This window comes from Phalacrocorax aristotelis, chromosome 4, assembly GCF_949628215.1.
Source record: "Phalacrocorax aristotelis chromosome 4, bGulAri2.1, whole genome shotgun sequence".
Lineage (NCBI taxonomy): Eukaryota > Metazoa > Chordata > Aves > Suliformes > Phalacrocoracidae > Phalacrocorax > Phalacrocorax aristotelis.
The window spans coordinates 50,629,258-50,655,629 of record NC_134279.1 but is presented as its reverse complement, the minus strand read 5'-3'; the positions used below and the strand labels follow the sequence as shown (position 1 = coordinate 50,655,629).

General features: G+C 39.6%; 1 protein-coding gene across 4 annotated transcripts in view; it reads right to left on the bottom strand.

Annotated features, from left to right (window-relative positions):
- The window catches only part of MTUS1 (microtubule associated scaffold protein 1), a 131,619-nt gene that overhangs the window by 67,394 nt on the left and 37,853 nt on the right, over window positions 1-26,372 (bottom strand). For all 4 annotated transcript variants that reach the window (XM_075091366.1, XM_075091364.1, XM_075091367.1 and 1 more), the window contains exons 3-7: window positions 24,099-24,291; window positions 11,698-11,880; window positions 7,062-7,196; window positions 4,927-5,016; window positions 4,030-4,077 (exon numbers count right to left, since the gene is read on the bottom strand). In XM_075091366.1, the coding sequence (XP_074947467.1) occupies window positions 4,030-4,077; window positions 4,927-5,016; window positions 7,062-7,196; window positions 11,698-11,880; window positions 24,099-24,291 (649 nt within the window). The remainder of the gene's footprint in view (window positions 1-4,029; window positions 4,078-4,926; window positions 5,017-7,061; window positions 7,197-11,697; window positions 11,881-24,098; window positions 24,292-26,372) is intronic.

Here is a 26,372-nt window from a genome sequence, read left to right as displayed (position 1 = left end):
TGACCATGTTCACCAAGTAACAGGCCAATGTTATTTCTGGCCTGCCTTTTGCCATTAACATATTTTTTAAAAGCCTTTTTTATTGTCCCTCACAGTACTGGCCACTTTCCACTCCGATTGAGCTTTGGCCACAGAAATTTCCTCCCTGCAGTGGCAAACAACATCTCTGTCGTCTTCCCATGTTGCCTGACCTTGCTTCCACTGGCCATCTACTTCCTTTTTTTCACCTTATTTCTAGAAGAAGATCCCTGCTCAGCCAAGCCTGCTTTCTGCCTCGCATGCTTGACTTCCTACATTTTGGAATTGTCTGCTCCTGTGGTCTTAGGAGGCAGCACTTAAAAAAGCTCCCTCAAAAGCTTTTCCCCAGGGGACCTTACTAAGTAGTTCCCTGAGCAACCTGAAGTCTGCTCTCCTCATATCCAGAGTTGAGGTCTTGCTGGGAGTTTTCTTCCTGTGACCATTCATTTTAAACCTGACTGCTTCATGGTCACTGTGCCCGAGGCAGCCAGGAATTGCCACTTCACCACAAGACCTTCTCTGTTAAACAACAAGTCAAGAAAGGCACTTTTCCTGGTCAGTTCCCTTAGTACCTGTACCAAGAAGTTGTCATCCAGGTGGTTTAGGGATCTTCTGGACTGTTTGTCCCAGCTGTGTGGTATTCCCAGTTGACACGTGACAAACTGAAGTCCCCCATAAGGACAAGGACACGACTTAGGGGTATTCCTTAGTTCCTTAAAGAATTACTCATCCATGTCATCATCCTGGCTGGGTGGCCTATAGTAGACTCCCACGACAACATCCACTTCATTTGTCTGTCCCTTAATCCTTACCCACGGGGTCTCAACTGTGCCATTGCCAGCTGCAAGCCCCAGGCATTCCAGCTCCTCCACTACATACAATGACACCCCCTCACCTTGCCTGCCCTGCCTATCCCTTCTGAAGAGCGTGTAACCATCCATCATGGCACACGAGCCACAGGACTCATCCCACCAGGTTTCACTTATGCCAATGATGTCATATCTCTGGGACTGGGCCAAGGCTTCCACCTCCTCTTGCTTGTCCCTCATGCTGTGCACATTTGTGTAGAAACACTTCAAGTGCGGTTCATCGTGCCCATCACCACATGGAGCAGTCTGAAGAATCTCAGTAGCATGCAGCTCCTCGAACTTTGGCACACCATCCCGTTGCTTGTCACTGACTAGCCCGATATTGTCCCTTTCCCCCTTCCAATCTAGTTTAAAGGTCTGTCAATCAGCCCTGCTAGCTCCTGAGCAAATATCCTTTTCCCCTTCGGAGAAGGGTGCATCCCATCGGATGTCAGTAGACCTGGTGATGAACAGGCCATCCCATGATCGAAAAACCCAAAGCTCCACTGATGACACCAGCCTCAGAACCACATGTTTATCAGCTGGGTCTGCCTGTTCCATTCAATTTTCTTCCCTGCTACCTAAAGGATTGAAGAGAAAGCCAGCGCCAAAGCAATATGCCAGAGAACTTGTAGAAATTACTTGATCCACTGGAATATCACCCATGAAAAATATAGAATTCACAAAAAGAAGCCTTGTGAATGTTTAACACAAACAAGGAATGAACAGCTGCAAATACGTAAGTCTCTCCAATTCTACAGGCATACTAACAGCATGTTGTGTCTGGCTTTCATCATTGCTGTAAATGAATGGAAAATGGATAAAGAGCAGAGTCAGAGAACAAGAGATCATATCCTAGAAGTGCCTGCTATGTTTTTCCAATCCTTGAAGTAATGTTAAAAGCAACACTAACAACTAAGCTAGACACTTAATTAATGCATTAGGATGGTAATCAATTTATTACCATGTCCTGCCTCAATAAACTAGTCCTGACTTCAGATAGAGCACATGGGCAAGGAACAGAAGTGGAGCTGGACCTCCTCACTCAATGAGGCTAAATCTGTAGAGTTAACTATGACAGTGAAATAAAAGAACAAAAGCTTTAGCTAGCTAAAAATCACTAGAACAAAGCTTCACTATAATATCAAGTCCAGTAAAGGAAAAAAAAATAGCAGGCCCCATTCTACATGGTACCAGCTGGCAGTATTTCAGTTCATCTCAAAAAAGATCGTTTGTCTTCTCTTAAAATGTAAGACATTGTACTGCAGAACATCCAGCAGCGCACAATATTTTTATTCTGTTGTAAGAACTTACCCACAACTGTGAAGATGGGAAAAAAGTGTTTCTTAAAAAAGCTAAATACTCCATCGGAAAGCTTTGCATGCATAAATGGCAAATGATACTAATGCTCTGTATAAGTTAGAAATTTATTAACTTGAAAGTCTAACATATCCAATTTTGGAAGCTGACTCAGTACAGGAAACAATTCAGGTTTTATTGAAGACCAACACTGAAATACAGCTATTCAACTTGCAGAAGTATGATGCTAAAGAACATTTGCTAAAGAATCACTAAGTATTACAGCCAATTTGAAGTTTACAGCTGTGTTTTTATGGCATCAAATATAATACTTCAAGGCTATGTGGCTACTTTCTTTATTAGGTTGGAAAAAATGAATCAGAAGAGAAATTACATTAAGCTAGTAAAAGGGGAGGGAGAACTAATTACTTTTCTGTACGGAAAATACAGAGAAAGTGCCATGCTAAATTTAGGGAAAAATAGTTCTATTTTAAGACTCTTATAAGCAAGTGGAAGAGGAATTATTTCTAGTCCAGAAATGGACTTTGCTGTGTATCATGAGTTTCCTCAACCAAGCTAATCAAGACATTGTGTTGCTAGCTGTATCATCCTTTACACTCCTTTTATATAAGGACCACATAAGAGCTCATGAAACTCAGTGTCAGGCCATACCTACACTAACTTTAGTTCAGCCAATTATCAATAAAAGGAACAGACAAACAGAATAAGCACTTTGTGGAAAGTCTTATGCTTGCTGTATGACAGAAGCCCTAACTCTTAACAGGGGATATCGAACAAGGTACTTGCTCACAATTAATATGCAGACATTTGACACCCAAGAAAGTAAAAGGCAAAAGCCTTAGACTCATGTTATGACTTCAGGAAATTAAAAACATACTGCCACAGTACCAGAGTTACAGGTCAGAACTGATTTACCCAGTAATTCCAGGCTCAAATGTATAACATCTGCTTGGCCACAGCACCTCTTTCAGAAAGACATCTGCTGTTTACTCAGGGGACACAGGGCTTTACAGTGATCTTCAGTACCTTTTAAAAAGGGCTTTTCAGTGAGTAATTAATTACAAGCAGCTTCTAATTCAACAAATACACACTGATGTTCGGGAAACTAATTTAGACTGCCAACTCTCTTGAAAAGACCTGGAAATTGCTGCAAGGAGAAACATCATCTGAAGACTTTTCTGTCTCCTGGCAGAGAGAAACTAGCACCAGGTGTCCTGACTGGCATAAATGCTAAAAACAAACCCAATATGAAGTCCTTAAACTCTGCCAGATTTTGGAACACCATCTGCCACTTAATCAGCTGCCATGCCTCCCCCTGCCATACAAGCAGACACACACATCAACATGCTTAGATAATTTCAACTTCTTATTCAAGCATAGTCTGCAATGATACACAAAGACAGCTGACACCAAAAGGGTTTCTACCATGAACCTTCCAGAAAAACCTGTTATTCTGCATGATTCTCTTTATTTTATTTAAAGCTACAACACATGAGCTTTAATCATCACTTACCTCAGCGTGGCTAAACAGCAAAAACTACATCCAAGTTTCATTGCCATACTTTTTTTTGTTACACTTAAAACCTCCTTATGCTTCACTGGAAACAGGGAGTGACAGATAGCACAGACTGCGTATTCTAGGAGCTGGGTAGCCAGAAAACAGTAAGCAGAAAAAAAAACAAGACTTTTTTCCATATCCCTTGAAACTGGAGTCAGTGATGGCTTAGTGAATTATCCACTGCAAAACTGGTTTTCCAAGGAAAGAACCAATACACTAATATAAAGCATAAACCTAATTTAAGTTGCACCACAGAAAATATAAAAATGCATTCAGAAAACTCACCAGAACCCAAACAGGACAGGCTTTGGTGTCCATTTCTTCCAGGAGTACCTATGATGTTCAAGGGAAAAGAAAAAAAAAAAAAAAAAAAGAGAAGTGTAATTCTTCCCCCTGCCAAATAAGAGGCAGTGGGGTTGCCTTTTTAGATGTTTTCCACATAAGCTCCTCAAACTATGCAATTTCAGTCTCTTTCTTGTGATGGCATGTTGAACAGCAAGGTTTAGCATCATACAGCTAAATATTTGGCAAATGGATGATAAATTCCCAATAAGCCAAACATTTCTTTCCATTACAGTTTCATTTTACTCATTCATAGAGGACCATAGATAATAAAAACCAATTGTCTATACCAGCATCATAGTGACTTTTTTCCACCTATACGCTCCAGGTATTTTATTTGTTTAAAGGACGTATAAATTAACAACACTCTCAAATGTGCCAGCAATTAAGTTAGATATAAATGAAAGCACTGAGAAGGTTGATCTACCCTTACTTTATTGTTTTAGAGCCATGTGAAAACTAGCCTAAGAATTATTTTGAAGGATACGAATAATGATACTGATTATTGATACTTAAATGAAAGTACTCTTTGGGACTGCTAGCTATAAGTACAGAAGTCATGTGCAAAATTTTATAAAAGGTCTGTTGACAACGCCTATCAGCTTTCTCCAGGCCTTCCAAATAGTGCAAGATCCTACAGCAGATATTTCAAGCGGAAACAGTCTGTTTTGTACTCTTTACCATGCTTGTTTCCCTCACTGCAGTCTCCAAAACTATGAACTACAAGGATAAAGAGCAGACTGACCATCTCAATTACTCTGTAGTTATAGAGCACAGCTGGTCCTTCCCAAGACAGAAGGATTCAAGAATATAACCAAAATTTACCCAGTAGTTGATTACCTCTAGCCTCGCTGACTTTCCTTGCTGAGTGCAGTGGCCCAGATGATTTTGGTATGCACTGGGTCAGTGAAGCAGACCTGGCCTTGGCTCCTAGGAGTAGAACAATGCCAGCAATTAAAGACATGCCTAACTTTACATATGTACAGTTAAGTACAAGATGCACAAATCTACTCAAATAAACACAGAGACACCTTCTAGAAAACTTAAGCTGTATTTAACTATGTTTTACCAGAACTCCCATTGGAAGAAATAAAAAGAAAATTTTAATGAAGCTTATGAGCAGAAGAAAATGTCAGCAAAGATTAACACTAAGATCAAATTACTTTAATCTCAGCGCAGCCACAATTACAACACAGCTACGGAAACATTGGTTGAAAGGGACCTCTGGAGGCCAGCTAGCCAGCCTCCCACTTAGAGCAGGGCCACCACCAAGGTGAGATCAGCTGACCATGCTTTTGTCTAGCTGAGCCTTGGAAATCTCCAGGAAGAGAGGTTCTACAGCCCCACTGGGCCATGCTACATCTTCCATTACACAACTTGCAATCATTTCCCATTGCCACATCATCTGGTACTACTGAGAAGAGTTTGGCACCATCACCTTTGTGGCTGTCCTTTTAAAGTTACTGCAGACTGTTACAATACCTCTCCTTACTCTCCTTTTTGCCTGACTACACAAGCTCAACTCCTTCAACCTCTCCTCAAAGGTCACGTGGTCAGACATCCTAACCCTTTTCCTGAGTCTCCAGCTGACTTTTCCAGTTTCAGAACCCCCCTGTTGAACTGGGAAGACCCCAAAACACAACAGAGTAGGCCAAGTAACACTGAACTGAGGGGGCAATACCGGTTTCTTCTGGCCACAGTGCTCCTGCAAGTGCCGAAGGCACACTTGTAGCGCCTAGGCCACTGAAGGTGTTGAGCAATGTATAGTTGTGTCACATATGTTGGACCCCAACAGAAAGCATCAGCTTGTCAGACAGCCATGTAATTTGTGTTTGTTTCAAAGTGATCTACAGTTTATGACAAATTCTGTTTCTTTTCACTGTTTACCATTTTAAAGCATGTCATTATAGCGTGACGTTTGGCAGGCATCTCTTCTATTTATTCTCAATTATGTCAGATACCAGCTTAGAACTTAAGTCTAATGCAGGAGCATAGTACTTAATTAGGCTTATCCTATTACCACAACCAGTTCACCACAAAGACGGTCAGAAGCAAGCTGAATATAACTAGGATTTAGGAGAGAGAGACAGCAAGCTTATTTATCTGCTCCTATTACGTCTTCAATTTTGGCCAGAGAATGCATTGTCAACTGCTGTTTGTGGCTTGAGTGGAGAAGCACTGTTGGCCAATTGGGTGGTCCTGGCTCAGGTAGGAAGAGGAGCCAGTATAGTGTTTAATACAAAGCCAGAAAGTACATTTAAAATAATGTTTCCTTTAGCACCAGATGATAAAGCACAATTGTCTCATCTTCGTTAAAAATTAGAGCAAACCTGTGCTTCCACTTCAGCCCGTAAAAAGAGAATCAAGAAAAAGTAGCATGAAGAGCTAAGCTGTTTCTTAGCTCAAGATGGGACAATGTCATTCACCTACCTAAAAAGATACTTTAACTACCACCTTATTAAAAAAAATAAAAATCCCCATCCCCAAGGTCCTTCCTGTCCTGAAAGGGGTGAAGATAATGCAAAGTCTGCATGAGGACAAGGACAACCATATACTCCGGATAAATTCAGGGTAGGTCTACCCTGCAGATCACCAGCAGCCACAGAGTCTGTGCCTGAGCTTTGTAACAGAAAACAACTGTTATTTAACAACATAAACCCCACACTATGACACCTGCCAGGTAGCAAAGTGCATTTTGTCCTTGTGCCATGCAAACCTTAACCATAGCACAGTGCAGACCTCCTCTTTATTTGCCTGAAGTACTCCGTTTGCATTAGGACGATGCAAAGGGCATTTTAGCCTTCCAGTGAAATCTTACAAAACTTGAAGCACCACTGATGTGAATTTACTTCCTCACACTATTTTCTGAGACCACTCTTTAAGAAACACTGTTTCAGGAGGCAGCCACCTGCAAAAGGTAAGGTACCATAACAGTAGTAACGATAATTTCACTGTCTACAGACAGACCCATATACCTTTTGGAGTTGACTTCAACGAGTGTAATCTAGGTCTTGCTACCGCTTTCAAAGGGACAGATCCTGAAGTACCATTCTGGCATTCTGGTTTTGAAGGCCATCGTCCATTCTTGATGATGACTGTGGCACTTGCAGCTGCAACACAGAACAACGAAGAATTTGCTCTAGGCAGTATCTAGTTTATGGAAAATTAAATCTTAAAAACAAGCCTGTTCTACCCAAGGCTAAAGTTAGGAGAAACACAAGTTGGAATAAAAATATTATGACCACCTCTGATATCTTCAGTACAGAGCGATGAACTGGAACAGATCAGTCTATGCCTGTTGAAAATACTTCTCAGAAGTAGACACAGAGCTTTGAACTACACTTAAAAGGAGAATATATAGGAAAGTATAGTGATATGTGACTAGAAGTCTGATCTTGCTGTACAAAACAAACACAGAACACATTTCACTTTAAGCCAAGAAAAAGCATCATCAATACACAAAGACATTCTGGTCTCAGAATTGACTGTTAAAGTAAAAAAAAAAAAAAAAAAAAATCAATAAAACTCAGACGATTTCCTCATGTACCACTCTCCCCTGTTCTCTCTCGTTTGAGTTGAGCATGCTGTTTCAATGATATGGTGGTGCACACACCATCAGCAGAGTCTGCGCTCCTTCAGTCCAGCTTGTGGGGCATTAAACATGTGAGCCCACCTGCCAAAGAAGTTTTAAGAAAGGTTCCTGTAGTTTCTGTTCATAACAGTGACAGCAAACCTCATAAGACCACCTCCACAACACCTCACCCAAGACAGAGATGAAGTCATACAGCAAAATACTCCCTGCAAAGAGGGGCAGACAGATCCAACTTAGGAGAAGCAGGACAATAAGCAATTGTTATCTCACATCAAAATCAGGTTTCCAACTAACAGGGCAGTTGTTACAGAAGACACATCCCATTTCAAAGAAACTTGAGAGGTCTGGGTTTAGTGTCACAACGAAAATTTTTACTTGAGAAAAAGAAAATTGAAAATTGTTTGAGTTTTCCAGAAAAAATATTGAAATACTTCTGAAGTAAGTACAGATTGCGTATCCTTTGGTTCAGGTGCTAAAGAATTATGTATACTGAAACATTAGAGAGTAAGAAATAGACATTGCGTGTACCGGAGACAAGCAAAAAACTCAGTCACACTGGAATAGTTGCTTTTTTCTCTAGTCATTTAAAGAAGAAAAAAGGTGGGGGGTGTCCTATAATATCAGGTTTGCCTCAGATTAGTATTTTCATGATGCTGATTTTATTTAAAGGTAGCATGAACTACATATCTAATATTGTTCACCAAAAGATGGAACATATAGTCTTGAGGTTATTTCAGTGCCTTTAAATGCACTAGCATAAGCGTAAGTTAACTGTTTCAAAAAGATGCTGTTTGGCCACTTATCAATACGTTTTCAACTACAGAAAGGGTGACAGAACTGTTTTCCCATTTAGAAACATACACAAAGTCCTCCTCTTTTTTTTTTTAATTAAGTTGGAGCCCCTCTAAAGGCACAAAAGCTAAATATTTGCCAAAAATATATACACAAGGAACATATCTGCATAATACATCAGTAACACAGTTATTCTGCAGGAATCTGACCCTGCAGAACACCAGATGATTCAAAGCAATTTGATTTAGTACAGCACGAGGCCTGAAGCAGTCCTTAACTTTTTTTGTAAACCACTAAATTCAGGATTTTTGCTCAGCGTTCATTGCAAGCAGCTAAAAACTGCCTACAAACAGCTGTGCTACTTTCTTCTAAATCAGAAGCATGCCATGGAAGTAACACTTTGGGTAAGTGACCACACCCCTGGCGTAGGACTAGTTAGGGCACTGTTTTGTCCTATTAGAAGCTCCAGAGTCAGCTAACCAGGCTGTGTGCAGAAAAGAAGGCAAATTTACAAAGTTTGGTCGCTATAGGATTCAAAGGTGGTTATTCATAGAATTACTCAACTCATTACAAGAATTTTAGTGCAGTATTGACTGTACAGAAATGCATCTCCAGACCAATTGCTAGGATCAGCTTTTTAGCTTCTGAGACACTATTTCCTTTATATGCAATTATTCTAATGCAATTCACGTTTGAATCCCTGTTCTTATCTCAGAGTTTAGACATTTCAGTAGGTTCAAACGATAGTATTTTCAGCTCAGCAATCAAGTTGAAAAGATTTCTCTACTGTTAAAAATTCAATGTTTCAACGCTCAAACTGACAGTTTGCACACAAAATATGCTTTCATTAACAACAGCATTTCAAACTTCATGATTTCCGAACTTCTCAAATAGTAAGTCTTTTTAGAGAAAAGATTCATAAAACTCATAAAAGCGCTCATTAAACAAAACCAAAAAACCCACCAATAACACCACCACCACAAAACCAAACCCCCCCCCAAAAAACCAAAACTCGATTTGCCACAAGAAATTACCAATCCAAGGACATCCCACAAGAAAGGGCTGAGCTGGCACAGCAGGAGAAGCACGCTCTTTTGTATTTTTTTTCTCTGCTAACACAAGGCAAACTCCTTAAATTGACAAAGTCACTTGGCTTGTTTTGCTTAACGCTGTTGACAGGACCAGAGTTTGTCATAAATTTTGTGACAGTCACAGCATAAGCCTCCCATCCTGATCTTTGTGTGTCCCACCAATCTAATGAAAACATTTTAGGTTTAAAAATATAGATTTTTTTTTTCCTCCTGACATCATTGTCTAGTAGACTAAATGAGAGAATAAAAACCAAGAACAGCACTGTATTTAATATTAGGGTACAAAGTAAATTCATTAGTACCTTCCAATTTGATTCAAAGTCATAAAAACTTCCCTTTACTAACATATGAATCACATGTAACCTAAACTCATTATACTCACAAAACACGACCATCAGACATACAGACATAAATCATTCTCATCAAGTGTAGGAAATTAAAGAAAGAAATGATCTCACAGAAAATCAGAAAAATCACAGAAAGTCTAAACCTTGCATACATTTTTATCAACCTCCACAAAACAAAATACATGCTTTAAACAGAAAGAAATAAAAAGGAATACAACCTACTTTTCCCAGTAAATGTAGCTAACAAAGGAATAATACAAAAGCTGTAAGATCCCACTACCAGCAGTGTCAGTAAGGTAATATCATAGTGGCTTCCTGAGTCAGTCGGTGGCGTTAGTGTAGAATTGATGAAAATAATAGGAGAAAAATTAGTTTCTGTGCAACTGCGGAGTCCTCCTGGTATAGTCATTTAAAAAGGATCAAAGCAAGCTTAAAGCCAAAGAGACTGCAGCCATGTCCAACCTCTCATATTGCTCTTGCTTATTCTTCGTGAATCCGAGTGGAAAAAATCGCAAGCTTGAAGGCGGTGGACAAAACGGATCAAACCAACTAGCAAATCAGGCTAAATAAGGAGTCATCTGTTTGGATACTTAATCTGAATACACTTCTTTGTTATGAAGCGATGACCCTCCCCCTTTGTTACATGAAGGAGTACAACAAAGAGAGGACAAAGCTGCTTAGGAATTCCAGATACAGTCCTAAACCTGAACAGCAAAAGTCAACATGGCTGTCACGGTAACTGAACTGATGTGACAACACAGGAACACGCACTGTGTATTTTATTATACACACTCTTATTCTTTTGAGGAAAATATTAGGTCTTAGCTTTTTAATGAAGGCACTACAGGGGGAAAAAAGAACAAGAGAAAAATTAATTTTATATGTATGTGTGCATATGCGCATACATAAACTATAGATGTATGTTAAATCACAGTTCTGTCTTTCAGCCCATTGAAGACAGATTTAAATCACATCTGGCACAAAAGAAAGGCCTTTGTCCAGTCTCCAAGATGTAACAGATGATGCAAGAGTAACAGAATATTTTAATGTACTCATTTGAATACGTATAGCTGGCAATACTGATATATCTCTCAGTCAGTTGTGTGTTACTTCCTTCATATTTTTGCCCCTAGAACCCCTGCAACTGCTGGTACAGACCCTTTGTAGAGCCTGAAATCTATTACTGCTATTTTTTCTCCCTAGCTTTAATCAAGATGGATTTTGTTCGGGTCCTATACCAATGCTTACAGTCACCTTAGAAATTACATAAGTCTACCCTTGCAAAGTTTCACCTTCTAAAAGTGCTTTCATTTACCTGCATTTGATCTCATCCACAATTTTTGTCTTAAAATTCTGAAATCAGGTATCATCCAGTTCAAAAGAGCATTTAGTATCAAACACCTGTAACATGCTATTCCAAATATTATGACAGGTAATCCATTCACACCATTCAGATTTATTTCTTATTACACAATATGTAAACACAAGGAAACGGAAACTTTTGCTCAAGAAGACCTGCTGGTTTTGTAATTTTTCAGGATGGAAGTAGAGCTGTACTGAAACCTCTACTCATCAAACCAAAATCCAAGGCTCAAAACACCTTCAGGTACAACTTTTCTTCTTGAGGGTTGCTAAGTTAAGAGGCAAAAACAGTAGGACCTAGAACTAAGGGGTACAATGAGAATTAACACTGGCCTTTGTCAGACAGGACTCCCTTTCAAGGGGATTTTTTCAACAGGCAGTTGATGCTGGCTATCAGTTAAAAGCCTTAACCCTGACGTATACTTACAATTACTGCTGAAAAGACTTCGCTCACTCTGAGTGCTGCTGACTGATGAGACGCTAGGTGTTCTCTCAAGCACTGATCTTTTGACAGGCACTTTGGATTTGGTGAGCAGTTTACTGGAGCTAGCCCATGAGGCTGGAGGATTTTTCACAGAGGCACGCTTCTCTCTTGGTGAAGATCCTATGCCTGTCAATTGGTGAGGAAAGGGGAGGGAGAGAAAAGAACAACAAGAGTTGGAAAGAAGCTTAAGCAATTACTTCTTCTATGTATGTGCCTACAAGTAAAAAGATATCTACATTAAAAATACATACAAAAAGGCTTCATCTACCTCATATTGACATGATTTAAAAAATGCTGTAAATGCAGAAAAACAGTTCCAAGGATTTAAATAATCCTGTTTTACCTGCATATTGGATCTGAGGAACAAGTCAAGAGCTTTCCAGGCTGGCCTTCAAGGCATACAACTGCACACACAAAAAGTCTTTCTAGCATTCTCCTACCTCTCTGTATTATGGTTAGCTGTACTGGCTATCTCGTAAAAATATAAACCTCTGGCTCAAAGATAATCCAAGAAAGATTCTTTTGTTTGCTCCCACCCCCAAAACGGAGATATGCCCCCCCAACCACACCGTTTGACAGAGCACTTAAAGTTCATACCCTTTCAAGGACAAACACAGCATGAGAATATCAAGTTGTGTGGTACTCAACATAATATACTGAGAACTGACTAGTTCTGCAGAACTAGTTAAGCAACACTCCCCAGAACCAAGTTCTTAATGGCCAACTGGTGCGGACACATTTTTGCATTAATTGCTGTTTTCATTTGAGCTTGTTGAATACAAATGCCCAATAGCTAAGTTAATCAAAGAGTGTCTATACAGGAGACAGGTGTGCCACCTTCAGATGGAAGCTTACTCCTGTACACTAACAAAGCAACTACACTTTCTGCAAGAACATTTAGGTTTAAATTAAACTTTTAGTTTATTTCTGAAGAGTGTGCACCCAGATTCAGCCTGCAATGGCCCAAAGGAAGTTATGAAACAGACTTGACTTTCCAGCACTGATCTGACTCCTGTTGGCTCTGACATCGATATCTTTATACATTCCTCTGAATAACTATGGAAAAGAGGTTTATCATTTTTGTACAAAAACAAAAAGAAAGATATGGAAGAGAGACTTACACATTTTTCTAAAAAAAAAAATGTTATTTATATAACAAAAGATATTTTACAAAATATCTTACTTCTGATGTCATTGCCATTTTCAAGTCTGACATAGTTTATCTTACTTGAAAAGAGATGACTCCAGTGCTTTAGATTTGACTTAGAACAATCAAATTTCTACTTAAGAATAAAGGGAAGGGTATTCTCTTTATCACTATAAACCACATTTCAGTTTTGCTTAAGCTATGTAAGAGGCTGTTGAAATATGACAAAATTAGCTAGTAATTCCACTTTATTCAACACTGGTTTTGCTGCAGGATCTCCACTCAAATACCAACAACCAAGAAACCCGCAACTTGCATTAATACCAGGAAAGCATGAGGTTAAGGTTTAGGCAAGAAACACACTTATGCCCAGTGTCTGCTTTTCAACAGTAGGTGGTGTGACAGGATTAGGTAACTTGTCTCAAAACATCCTGTATCAAGTACACAAAAACAGGAACAGCACAAGTAAAGGAAAGGATGTCCAAGCTATTTCCCTTAGTTCGGATCAACTCAGTAACAAAAGAGAATCCCTACATACAACATATACTGAACAAGGGTTAGGATATTACATAGTACTGCTCACTGAACATAACACACAAGCTTCAATGGGTCATTAAACATGCTTTACGTCAGGCCTCTCTTCGGGGGCGCGCTTTTACTACTTGTTTGTCATTACCATCCAGAACTGATTCTGTATATGGCTTTACTGTAGCCTCTATTAAATCTCCAAGATAAAATTATCAGCCATATTTTAGAATTTTTTGTAAGGTGCTGCAACCGACACTTGAATATATCCAACTCACTAAGGAGCATCCAACCTTCGTTGTGCTATGAGAACTTCACAAATCACAAGCTCATGCTTGTTGAAAACACCTCTGAAACACAGCACTCCAGACAACATATCTGAAACCATTTGCATTTGGAAAAAAAAATAGTGTCATCTAAACTTCATACAACAAATCTCACAGCTTTCTGAAACTTGCCACGTTTTCTGAAAGCTTGTTTCATTAATGGATCAACATACCAGAAAAGTAGTTAATCCAAACCAGTCAGAAATTCCTTTTTTAAATAGCCTCTCAGCAAAACAAGGTGCAAACCCAAACAAACCCCACAGCCCCAAAAACAAATAAACCAAACAAAAGGGCCACTGTACAAACACTGCATGTTAAGTTTGTGTGACTTAGCAAGTTAGAGCTTTACATTTCAGAAGGCAGCCAGAGGAACAAATGCAGCTTATCAGCTGCATTTTATTGTTCAGAGATGAGGGTAGCACGCTTGATTCTTATTGTGCTGGACTCATTCATCGAGTTCAAAAGGTAAAGGAATGAAATCCTGTCTTCTTCACAGTGATTCTCTCTCAAGAGGAGTCGAGGCAAGCATGTGAAAACACTTGGTCTCTTCTCGTACAGCATGTTCCCTACAAATGATGTGCAGCCAGGCCAGCTTCTCTGCAGACACTCGAACACAGCAGTGCTCTAAACCAGCTGTGAAGTCAAACCCATTCAGCGAGCACAGCAAGCTCTAGGATGTCCAGTTTCAGAAGCATGTTAAACAGATGACCTTTGTTCTTCTCTTAGCTCTTCTACTACTCAGTGCTTTCCTATAAGGCTCCCATTAAAACAACTACTCAAGCACTCAAATACATTTTTGCAAAAGCCCAGCTCGAGGGAGAATTCTTTTAAGTCATGACACAAGATCATTAAGCAACTACTCTAGGTGTTACCTCCACTAACAACAACGGTTTTACAAAGTATTTTTCTAAGTACCATTTCTTAATAAAGGAGTAGCACAGAAGTAAAGGCAAAGGTTTTGAAGACAGAAGCAGGAAGATATGGTATATAAACAAATGTACTGGAAACAAGCACAAAAGCAGGATATTTAGTGAGCCATTATTATAAAGACAACAAGCAATAGCGTCAAAGTAACAGGCTTTCATCAGTTATTTAATCTAGTCACTGAAGTGGAATACTAGAAATATCACATTCCTCTACAGTGAAGTAATGAGTTGGCAATTCTTTAGAAAAAAGTGTCTATGCAACAACTACAACATTACTTCAAGTATGTTAACGTATCTTTTGTATTGGAATGGAAATAAGCAAGAAACAAAGCTCATTTTCAAGAAGCTCTGAAGTCAGATTTCATATGCTTACTCAAATAATCATCCTCTCATATGAATCCCTCATAGGTGGTTACTATTAAGAATAAATTAAGGCTTCTTTTAAATAGCATTGGAGCCTAAGAAATTCAAATTTAGGTAATAAACATATGCTAGTAGCAGTGAACTTGGGACTTCGTTGACACCACAGAATCACAGGTTGGAAGGGACCTCAGGCATCATCTAGTCCAACCTTTCTGGGAAGAGCACAGTCTAGACAAGATGGCCCAGCACCCTGTCCAGACGACTCTTGAAGGTGTCCAATGTGGCCGAGTCAACCGCTTCCCTGGGGAGATTATTCCAATGGTTGACTGTCCTCACTGTGAAAGATTTCCCTCTCGTGTCCAATCGAAATCTCCCCAAGAGCAACTCGTGTCCATTCCCCCTTGTCCTCTCCATGTGACTCCCTGTAAAAAGGGAGTCTCCATCCTCTTTGTAGCTACCCCTCAAGTACTGGTACATGGTGATGAGATCCCCTCTGAGCCTCCTTTTCTCAAGGCTGAACAAACCCAGCTCTCCCAGCCTATCCTCGTATGGCAGGCTTCTCAGGCCTTTGATCATCTTGGTGGCCCTTCTCTGGGCCCCTTCCAGCTTGTCTACATCTTTCTTTGAATAGCAGGGACCAGAACTGTACACAGCACTCCAGGTGTGGCCTGACAGGTGCTGAGTAGAGCGGGATGACGACTTCTTTCTCTCTGCTGGTGATGCCCTTTTTGATGCAACCCAGCATCCTGTTGGCCTTCTTGGCTGCAGCAGCACACTGTTGAATACATATTCACAAATTCTGAGTGTCCACCATTTCAAACCAGATCAACACATTTCACATCTAGCACAGAGCAACTGGCATTCATGGAGCTATACAACACCTGGATATGAATGCCTGGAAACCCTTCCCAAACAGAAACTTAGGGCAGACTAAGCGCAAAAGGAGTCTTTGGAAGGATGCTCTTGTTGTTGTTGCTGTTTTCCTTTATCCCTAAAACTAACAGTAATAGTTGGTTTGGCCTTTCATTGCCTTATCTCTTGAAATGTTGAATTTTGGATTTTTGTCTTATGCTTTTCTGATTTTTCCTGCCATTTTAAAAATCCAGAGGGGTCTATTGTAGAAGTGCTAAACCTGTTCGCTTTTGAAAAAATTCATTTTTAAGCATGATGAAAAAGCCCAGTCTAAGCCTACAGTACAAGGTCTTGATAAAGCAAGGGGAGCAAGCCTTCAAGAAAACATGTTTTCTTTTGGCATCTACTGAAAGGAGCAAGTAAATCATAGAAAGACAACCTAGACTTTGGTATTGTTTCCAGACGACGGATCTTAACATAGTCGTAAGAGCATTTATGGTTGCTATTTTGAGCACTGCAAAGCAGCAGCAACACCAACAGATTTCTGATGGCTGCAAGCTCCTCAGGTCATCTGATTAGCCATTCAGCGATATTAGACTATATTATGCTATACATACATAAGCGTTCCTTTGAGGAATAAAGGGTGGTTACAGATGTACCATAATTCTACCAAAGAACTACAGGTAATCTCTTTCTAGTTATCTCTTCCCTTTTGAAGTCTCAGATGGTTACCAAAACTACCAAAGAAGAGCAGGACATGGTTATGTTATATTGCTAGTAACGCCTCAACTGCTAAACATAAACACAGATAAAGACACAGAATGTTAAGTTACTGCTTGGTCTTGAAATATTACACGAGAGATTTATTTGTTTAGGGGATAACAACTGATCAGAAACAGTTTATGTATTAAGGCAAGACCCAATTCCGCATCTGATGTGGACTTCCACAGTATTGTTCCCATTCACCTACAGTCCTTAGGAAAGCACTCTTCTGTGGCACAGGTATCAAGGAACCAGCAGCAAGTCAATGCTAAAAACATAACCAGGCTGCCAGCAGCCACGTAGGTAGGTATTTATGTGTTCCTCCTCTTGCAGCTCATTATTCTCAGTCTAAAACTGGAGAACTGATCTTCAGCGCTATGGAACATTATATTAACAGTTAACAACAATCACAGCATCCCTTTTCATTCTCTCAAGCATTTCCACTGTCAAAAGAGTAATTAGGGTGTTTTCAGTTAGGGAGAGAAAGAGAGAGAATAACATCCATGTGTGTCTGCTGTTAAACCTCACTTTTTTCCTTTCCTATTTGGCCCAGCTATAAAATTTGGCAGACTTCTTCCCAGTTAAACCTTTCCATGATCAGAGAGACTCCTCCCTTCCCCATCCTTCTTCAGGCTCAGCTCCTTGCAAGGGATCTCTCCAGCAGCTAGGAGTAGCCCTTCTCCTCCCCAGCCTTAAGACCAAACTCACACCTGCTCTCCCACCTCCAGTACTACCTGCCATCATGCTGCCTCCTGGATTTACTCAATTTTAGGTTTTCATTTTGTAGGCTGAACTACAGCAGCCTCAGGAGAGACCATGTCCACACAGTCATGCTGTCATCTCCTACGACCCCAAGCAGAACCAGTCTCCTGACGGCAGGCAGTTTTACACCAGCTTCCTGGGGCAGCTGCACAACTGTGGCGAGGCTTGCCCACTCCAGCTTTGCTAGGAGACTGTCATAAGATGTTTGCATCCTGACTTAAGCAAGCCAACCCCAACCACTCGCTTTAACAGAGCTATTGGAACCTTCTTGCCATTTAGGAGTAGCAGGCACAAGAATAGTCAAATCAATGTACTACAAGAAAAGCTGAGGCAAAAGAAAACCATCATCCACATCCAATTATGCTTTTCATTATTGTCCACCCACCCTTTCATGTTATGCACTGACAATTTTTTGATAGTTTGCAGCTTTTATACCCACATTATCTATAAATGTTTTTAAGTTTTCTGTCACAGGAGCTGGCACATTCTTTGCACGAAGGAGGAACCTCACTGTAGCAAAACATAATTTTCTTCAGGAAGGCAAGAATTCCTATTTCTCTCCTTTACCTCCACCCCAAGAGAATTCATAACTAACCAGTACAGGTGAAGAGTTATTTGAAGACACACCAGCATGTCCTTGCAAGTAAATGACTAGGTACCGAGAAATTCCCCTGCAGGGAAGTGGTGAACACCTCACTGCTAAAGGAAAAAATTCTTACAGATGCATCTGCATTTCTGACAGCATTGATATATGGACTGTTAATATCAGCCTCTGCAAGTATGAACACATTTCTTTCTACAGGTATAACATATTAAAACCCGAATGTGGCTAATCACAAGTCACCTGTAAAAAGTCTGGGAACATATATGAAAACTTAATTCCCTAAGTCTGGTCACTCATGACACCAGAAACACAGCTGACAGGATTAAATGCTCCCTTCTGGAAGCTAGAAGTCAACAGAATACTGGAAATACCATAGACTTTGGAATAAAGCTCATTTCAGTTCATCCTCAGATGCTGCCACCCACCCCTTCTTCATCTACCCCCAAAAGACTCAGAGGGCCACACCTAAGGCTACCAAGCCAGAAATCAATCACTCAACTTGCTTTCAAATCATTTATTGTAACAGATCTCATATTACCTCAGAAACAAAAACACACCTGCTTTTACTCGTTTCTCATAGTCTTAAAAGTCAAATGGACCAAATAGGAAATAACTTATTCCAAATAGGTGTTTTTATGCTGAACCTATGTAAGGCTTGCAATCTCCTTGTTAATGAAGTGTAACAAAAAAGAATAGGTGTCAAAGTAAGTTTTTCTGTTAGCGCACATAGCCAAACCTAAAGCCAAATTATTCTAATTCAGATTACATAATTTTGTGGCTCCTTTCTGACTTCAAGGTGTGAATTGACCATTCTGTACCTGAATGACCAACACCTAGGGAAGAGGCTTAAAGGTCAATGCCTGGCACAAGGATATACACATTGGTCCACGCAGCTTCCAAGCCATTCGTGTTGAGGATGGCCAGGAAGGGAGGGCGAAGTGGAGCAGAAACATCATCATGGAAGTCCAGCTCAAGCAATCAAGGGATTTCAGGAGGCAGAAAGGACAACCTGTGAGGTTCCTAAGCCCTCACAACTAACACTGCTTCCTGAACTCTCTCAAACTGATCAGCTGGACAAAAGCACCTTCGAATACATTAGGTAAGTTATTCCTTAGTTTATACTGCAAATTGAAAGAAAACTGGTTATGAGAAACAGTCATTATGCAGTAGGGCTCCCTGGGTGAAGATTATCAAAGAGGGATGATAGACAAGCTTCATGTCGTACTACAGACAAACATTATGCTCCATGGAGGCCCAAGTATGGGTTTCCTCCTTCCCACACCTCTAAAAGTGAATACAGGAGTTTAAATTCACTTTTAAAACAGGCTTTAATGTCTGTAATGAAGTACTATACACATATTAAAGAAAGGGAAAACGGGAACCAAGGACAAATATAAAGACTAATAATAAAGTTGGATTAATTTAGTGTATGAAGAGCGTGCTTTTAGGATGCATAAAAAAAGCTGGCAGTTCTGCAAAAGAAAAAACCAAAACAAAAAGCATAACAGTGGCTGAAACTAAATTTTAAGCCTTACTTATAGATTCAGGTGTATTTCAGATTGTTCATGAGAAAGTGTATGGATAGCCTCACAAGTAATTTTCCAGTCCAGCATCTCCTGACTGTTTCAGGCCATAAAACCTGGAAGTTATGCTTGTTTTTTTCCAACTGTTTTGTTTCCTCTTGACAGTACATCAATCCAACTTTAAAGAGAGTCACATGGTAAATAGCAGGAATGATACAAACTGAAAAGTGATTTGCAGTAACCATGTTTGGTTTAGCTCCTGGTTCAGTGTCAGAACATACACTCAAGATTGTGGGAACCCTCACTAAAACTAAATTGCTTGGTTCTGCTTCACTAGTATTATGAAAGGCTATACCAGAAGTCCTAAATTGCCAAGTTAATATATGTTTCCAGCTGTATGAAAACCTATTGATACCATTTGGTTTCAATTTTCCATCTAAAAAGCCTTTCTTTGTGCAATAAATAGCAACAACACTCAGTAATGAACACAGTCTTAATCTGTTACGGCCTGTTCTGGTTTTAACTTTGGAAGCTTCTCTTAATTACATATTTAAGTGTAAGATCAAGCCAAAAGGCAGCACAAGGACTTTAGCAATTACAAACTAACAAGCAAATCAGTATTTCAAAGCATCACTAAACCTTTTGTTGTCTAATACGACTTAAACATACATCCTATAGCATATGGGGAATTATTTTTCCCATGCTTCAGTTAGATGCACAGCACTGAGGAAGTCCTTCAGTATGATCAACTTTTCATAAGGAAAAGGTCTCACTTGCCCAAAATCATCTTCAAGGAAACACAGAATTCAGATTGTTGAGTTTCTCTCTACCCAAGCTTTCATTACTCTAGTAAATTCTACAAAAATACCAGCAAGCAAAAGAGGGAGTATGACTGGACTAGACTCATGGAAAAGATAAGTAAAGCACAGGGCTTTACTTGGTTATCATTGATTTAAATCAGAGACAAAAATGGTACCTAAAATCTCAGAAATAACTGTCAGACAGTGAAAGACATTTTTGTTACAAAGATGATTTACATGCCTTCCATTAATTTCTGGAAGTTAACAGTAAGTGAAGAATTAATATTTTTCATGCTTTCATATCCCCAAATAGTTTCAGTTATGCATGAGGCTTGACAGAACTCTCATAGCTAAGACATCAACAACAATGTGAAATTTCATACAGTGGGAAATAACTGAAAGCAATTAAGGCAGAAGTGTAGGTGAAATATTAGCGTATCAGAAATCTTAACTTGCAGGTAAAGCTCCATTCCTTTCAATACTTGTAGGTAGGTTGTAGTCAGCACTAAGGAAAAAAAAAAACTGCAGTGGTGGGCTTTTACATTTTAGATCTGAAGTAAACCATTTATATTCCTATTTTATGCTGTCCAAACACAAATCAAAATTTCGTGGAGCTCCAGCTGTCAGTGTTCCCATCCAACTGCATGGGTGGCAGCATGCAGTTGCTGGGGCAAGCTGACAGTAGAACCTGGAGTGACATTCCATGGGACCACCAAATCTCCCTGGCTTCTCCAGTCCCCTTCCGCTTCCCCTTTCAAGTGAGAGAAGGACATGACTCTTCCCAACCCATAATACCTCAGCTATTAGCAGGCTATTACTCTTTCACAGTGGTTATGTACATCCTATCAGAAGGCTGCGTGCATTTACTGGGAATGAAAACAATAGTTGCTTTCATTTCTAGACTGGTTCAAAGTCCTGAAGCAAGGCTCCAAAGTTACACACACCTTCCAGTAAGAACCTAGTAACTCAAACACCTTATTCTGTGTCTTGAATTCTAGTAAATGTTTTCAGTAACAAAACACTAACATAGCAAAAGGCATACTGTCTGCCATTGAGAGCTACAGAAATCTATGCACACCACCATGGAAAAATTAGCTGGAGAGAATTAAGATTTTTGTTCAATAATGAGTATGTGATTGCAAGTCATTCTCTCTTATGAAGAAACGGAGACAAAGAGGCATCTACCTTGTACCTGTGACCCAATTTCTAGATTTGCTGCAGAAATGGGACTTCACCATTTTGCAAACCACTTTGGTACACTGAATGAAGTTTGGCTCACCTTTTAATTTTTATCTCCCTGCCCCACCCCCGAGTTGTAGCGGGGGTTTCTGCTTTCCACTCAAAATGATAGTGCATGACATAACTAACTGCTCACAAGCTCTTGATTATTCTGGGAATAATACATATACTAATATATTTGGGACAGACAGCCTGCTTCTTTCCATCACCATACATATGAGAGATGACACAGAGCTATGTCATCACTTCTTGTGTTCAGAGTATTTAATAGGCAGGAAAACAAATCAGTGTAGTGAGTCTAACAATCCAAATACAGCCAGCAACTGGTTAACAATTAGCTGCATTTATGTTAGTACCTCAGGAAGCAAGAAGGTCATTAGGATTTGCACAATTTTAAGACTCAGTTTGACAAATGCCTGAACAATGTAGTCTGAATTCAGTGCTGACCCAGTTACAGGCAAAGGGGGCTGGACTAGGTGACCTCCAGAAGTCCTTTCCATCCTGGATTTAGCTGGTCTGTCTGTAGTCTGGAGAAATCCTGACAGCAAACAACTGTACAGCTACTGAGTTATTTATCTGTACTGCTGGAATTATAATCAAGGCACAAGTTTAATACCAAAGTGTTCAAATGACTTAACTGCAAAAAAGTTATTCCCTACAGGAAGGCTTTAGCTAAAACAAGTAACTGGGTTTACAAGCTGCCACTTGGCCACAGTATGTGTATGTATAGTTTTACTTCAAAACTTTAAAAACAGATGGGGTAAGCAGCAGTGGGTAGTGTATTACCTGAAAGGTGTGGTTGCATAATACTTGGTATTGCTACCAGAGCCCTGCTGTAACTCCTACCTTTCCCCCCATCCTTGCTTCTCCCGCCCCATACTCCCATCCTCTGGATTTGCAGGGATGTTTACCAGAGAGCAATGAACCGTTTTAAGAATTCCCTGGGCAAGTGATAGGGAAGTTAACCTGATATAGTTTAATGCATCAAATCCTACTCTGCGCACCAAAACACTGCGTAAGCAAAATGAAGGGAATGCTAGGAATGGTGGCCATTGGCAGGGGGGCTGGGGAGAGGTCACAAAAAAATTCATCTCATGGGCAGATTAAAGTTCCAGCCTCATCAGATCATAGCGTAAGTTTGAAATGTTGAGGTGCTGCTTCATGCTTTTACCACAAGCAGCTTTTTTCCAGTAGGAAAAAGTTGGATGGCATTCTACTGACTACCAATTTCAACGTACGAGTTAAGGAGCAACTTGGGGAGTAAAGGGTTTTTTTACTTTCAACAGCAAACGACTTCTGCTTCTGAAAGCCCATCTGTTTGTTTTTTTTATGAAGGGAAGAAGTTAGTCCTATAACCTAGCCATGCTTACGTTTTTCTAGTGACGGTGTCATAGATCTACTCTGGATTAATAATTTAAGGGACAAAGATACATCTATATCTATATCCATCTCAGTTCTTCTACGACCATAATTACAAATAGAAAAGCTCTAAATTGGTATTTAGAGAGGTGTTGAGTCTTCGAAGAAACTGGTGGTTTACAGGTAGGTACCTAGTTCACTGTGGAAGTACCTCACATTAGCAAGGAGCAAGTCAGAATAATCTATATCCAGTTTCTTTGAGGGACTCACCCCATAAAGGACTACAGATAGAGATTTTATCACGCTTCACCACCTGCATATAATTAAGAGGAGTATTTTGGACTGTTTTATAATCTTAGATTGAGTGGGTTAAGAAAAAAAAAAGAACAGGTTTTACTGGGTATAGATGGGTGTGCACACTTTCCAAATTACAGTGTACAGTAGTGCAGTCATTTATAGCCAGGCTACCTTTGCCATTAGCTATATTGCCACACTTAAAAAAAGCACACAACCTACAAGAGCATTTCTGAAGCTCTACTGTACAATTACAGAATGTAGTTTCCAGTCACCAGATTTGAACAGCAGCCTACAGACTGGTTTTGAGATTTCCCCCTTCCACCCTCGGTGTTAATCAGACTGAGCTTAATTAACAGCTCAGGTAGTAGCCTCTCCTTCAATTATGTTCTCCCCTTTCTAGAAACTATACAGCTGTACCAAAATTAGGTTGAACAAAATATGCTACAGCCTGAAATACTGAAATAAGGACTTATTCCCACTGGCATAGCATACAGTTGCTTATCGTAAATGCTTTGTACCCGAGCTCTGCATTTTCTCCTCTTCACTTTTACATGTTTTGAGTCATTTTAGTTGTATTTCTGCAAAGTACTGTTATATAACAAAACTACAAATATTTAAATATTGTTTCCTCTTAATAGCACCACACCCTCCTAAACACATTCCTTATGAGATTTACAATGATGGGGCATAACCTGCTTCCCCCTGTATCAGCAATTTGCTATTTAGATAGAATCATATTTAGCACCAAAGATACAGCTCTGTACCATCCTAAAAGTTCTGTTAGGAAGTACACTAAATATGGTATCTTAGTTTTAAGAAGCTGGTGAAGTGGTAGTATTCCAGTGAAAAAGTCTCTTACCAGAGCTTGATGACAGAACAGTTCCTTTGTGAGGTGTTTTACTTGCGCAGATAGTTTTATTTTCACATCCCCTCTTCAAGGGCAACACAGATGGCATCATTTTAACCTTGGGAGCTGATACACTTTGTAGTGCGATTGGACCTTTCTTCGGTATGTTTTTCTCTTGTGTTGTCCCATCTTCCACAAAAGGCATCTGTTTTTGAAAAAATAAAAATAACAAAAAAAACACCACAACCGCACACCACCACTGTGAGAAGCTGAAGATCTCCCTTTCCAGCATCTGTAATGAAACACTGACCACACATGTAAGGGATATGCTCAGATATTTGGTGTCAAATTGTCCACATCTGCAGTTCAAACACTCAGGAATCATCTCCTGAATGGCCCTCAGCAGCACAATACTGTAAGTTTGAAGCTAATCGCTGGTAATGACAAATACACTACAGAAGTTAGAGGTCATTTTACATCAGAGTTTCTTCCTCTTCCTCCCCAAACTCTAATTAAGACATTCAATTACATGATTACACTTAATCTCAAGATTAATTCTTTACCAGCCCTTCCAATAGGTTTCCTAGCCTAGGTCTTAAGTTACAACACAGAAACAGGTTAAAATCTTATCTATGGCACCTGAATGTGAAAAATACAAGTTCAGCAATGGGCCTAGGACAGGTTTAAAATAACTTGTTTACACGTAGCACTCATCTATCTTTAATAGAGATTTGTTGCTCCAGTATATATAAGCACTAATTCATGCCCACTCAGGCTGTAAAGTTAAGGCTAGAAAAGTAAACTCATAAGAATGGACAGATCTTCTTTTCTGTGACTCAAGCTGATATGCAGTGATTTGGTCATATTAATGCACTTTCCACTTTTTTGACTCCAATCCTCACCTTCCTTTTCAGAAGTTAATCTGTACTCTTCAGAGTAACACTGAAGTTTAGTCCAGCTAACTGGTCTACTGCGCATTCTATAGAAATTGCTCTATGGCTTTTCCAGGTACCAGCAGAACAATTAATATCACAAAGGTTTCCATCTTGACAAGCGCGTGAATTAAAAGCATTCTCTCCAACCCTCATCACCGAAAGGAAGGAGTGAAACAGAACCCAAGCTCTGGAAGACTTTAGAATTAAAATAGACCGTTCTTGCCTTCATGTTTATTTAGGTTTTAAATTTAAATTATTTATAATAAATGAATTATATTACTTATTAATTTTTTCTGTAATGTTTCAAAAATAGATAGCTGCTTCTGTTTTACCTGAAGTAAAACTGAGCTTTACTGGAGTTTTTCTGGCAAATCAGTAAAGCCTGACAAAAATTCAGACAGTGCCAGTTTTACCAATACCATAGCCTCCATTTCACCAATTTAACATAAGCTGTTGAACCCACAAGCGAACAATAGGAGGGACTCCATATAGCATCATGACTCTGCATCCCTACTATGCCTCCTGAGATCTTTGGTTGAACCAACCCAGAAGCTCTTTCCTTTTTTCTCACCCTCCCTCTTCTTTTAACCTTCTTTCAGAGCATTTGAAAGCCGCGCATTTCTCCTGACAGGCAGCTGACTTCGTCCGAAAGTATTTCCCAGCCAACCAGTGCACACATACCTCCCGGCCAGGAAGTTTGTACCTTCCAGCTGGCTGACTGCCCAAAACCAGGAAATATGCCCTCTGCATGAGAAAGATTTCCTGGCTACTTTTAACTATTCTAATGAGTCCCAGTTCTACTTCAAATCGACAAACTCCCAAATTATTCAAAGCAGACAGTTAAATTAAGATGTTAAAACTAAAACGCTCGATGAACTTGTTGGTCTTGGGGTTTAGTGTGACTTAATATTAACGTTAATATATGCACAACATTTCTGTAAGGACATTTAGAAAGTGTAATTTAGTTCTAAAACATGTTTTGAAAGAAAAAAAAAAACACTGAAAACAGCAATTTATCTCTAACAGCTATCCTAAAGTTACAGCACCACTAGAATTATCTTGATAAAACCGCATATTAAAAGCTATATTTAGAAAGACCTTATCAAGCTATGCTATGCAATTTTATCAGTCTGACTAAATTAAGACTTGTTTGCTTTTATTAGAAATCCTACCAACTGCATTTCCTTAAAAAGACTTCACAAGAAAAATATTTATACCATGGAAAAAGATGAAGGCTGAAGACAATAAATAACACCTGAGGACAGGTGCAACCAGTTTGTAAAACTGTACTTCATTCCCTTTATTAGGGAGAGACTTTACCTCAGAAATCAACACTACTGTTACATTTGTA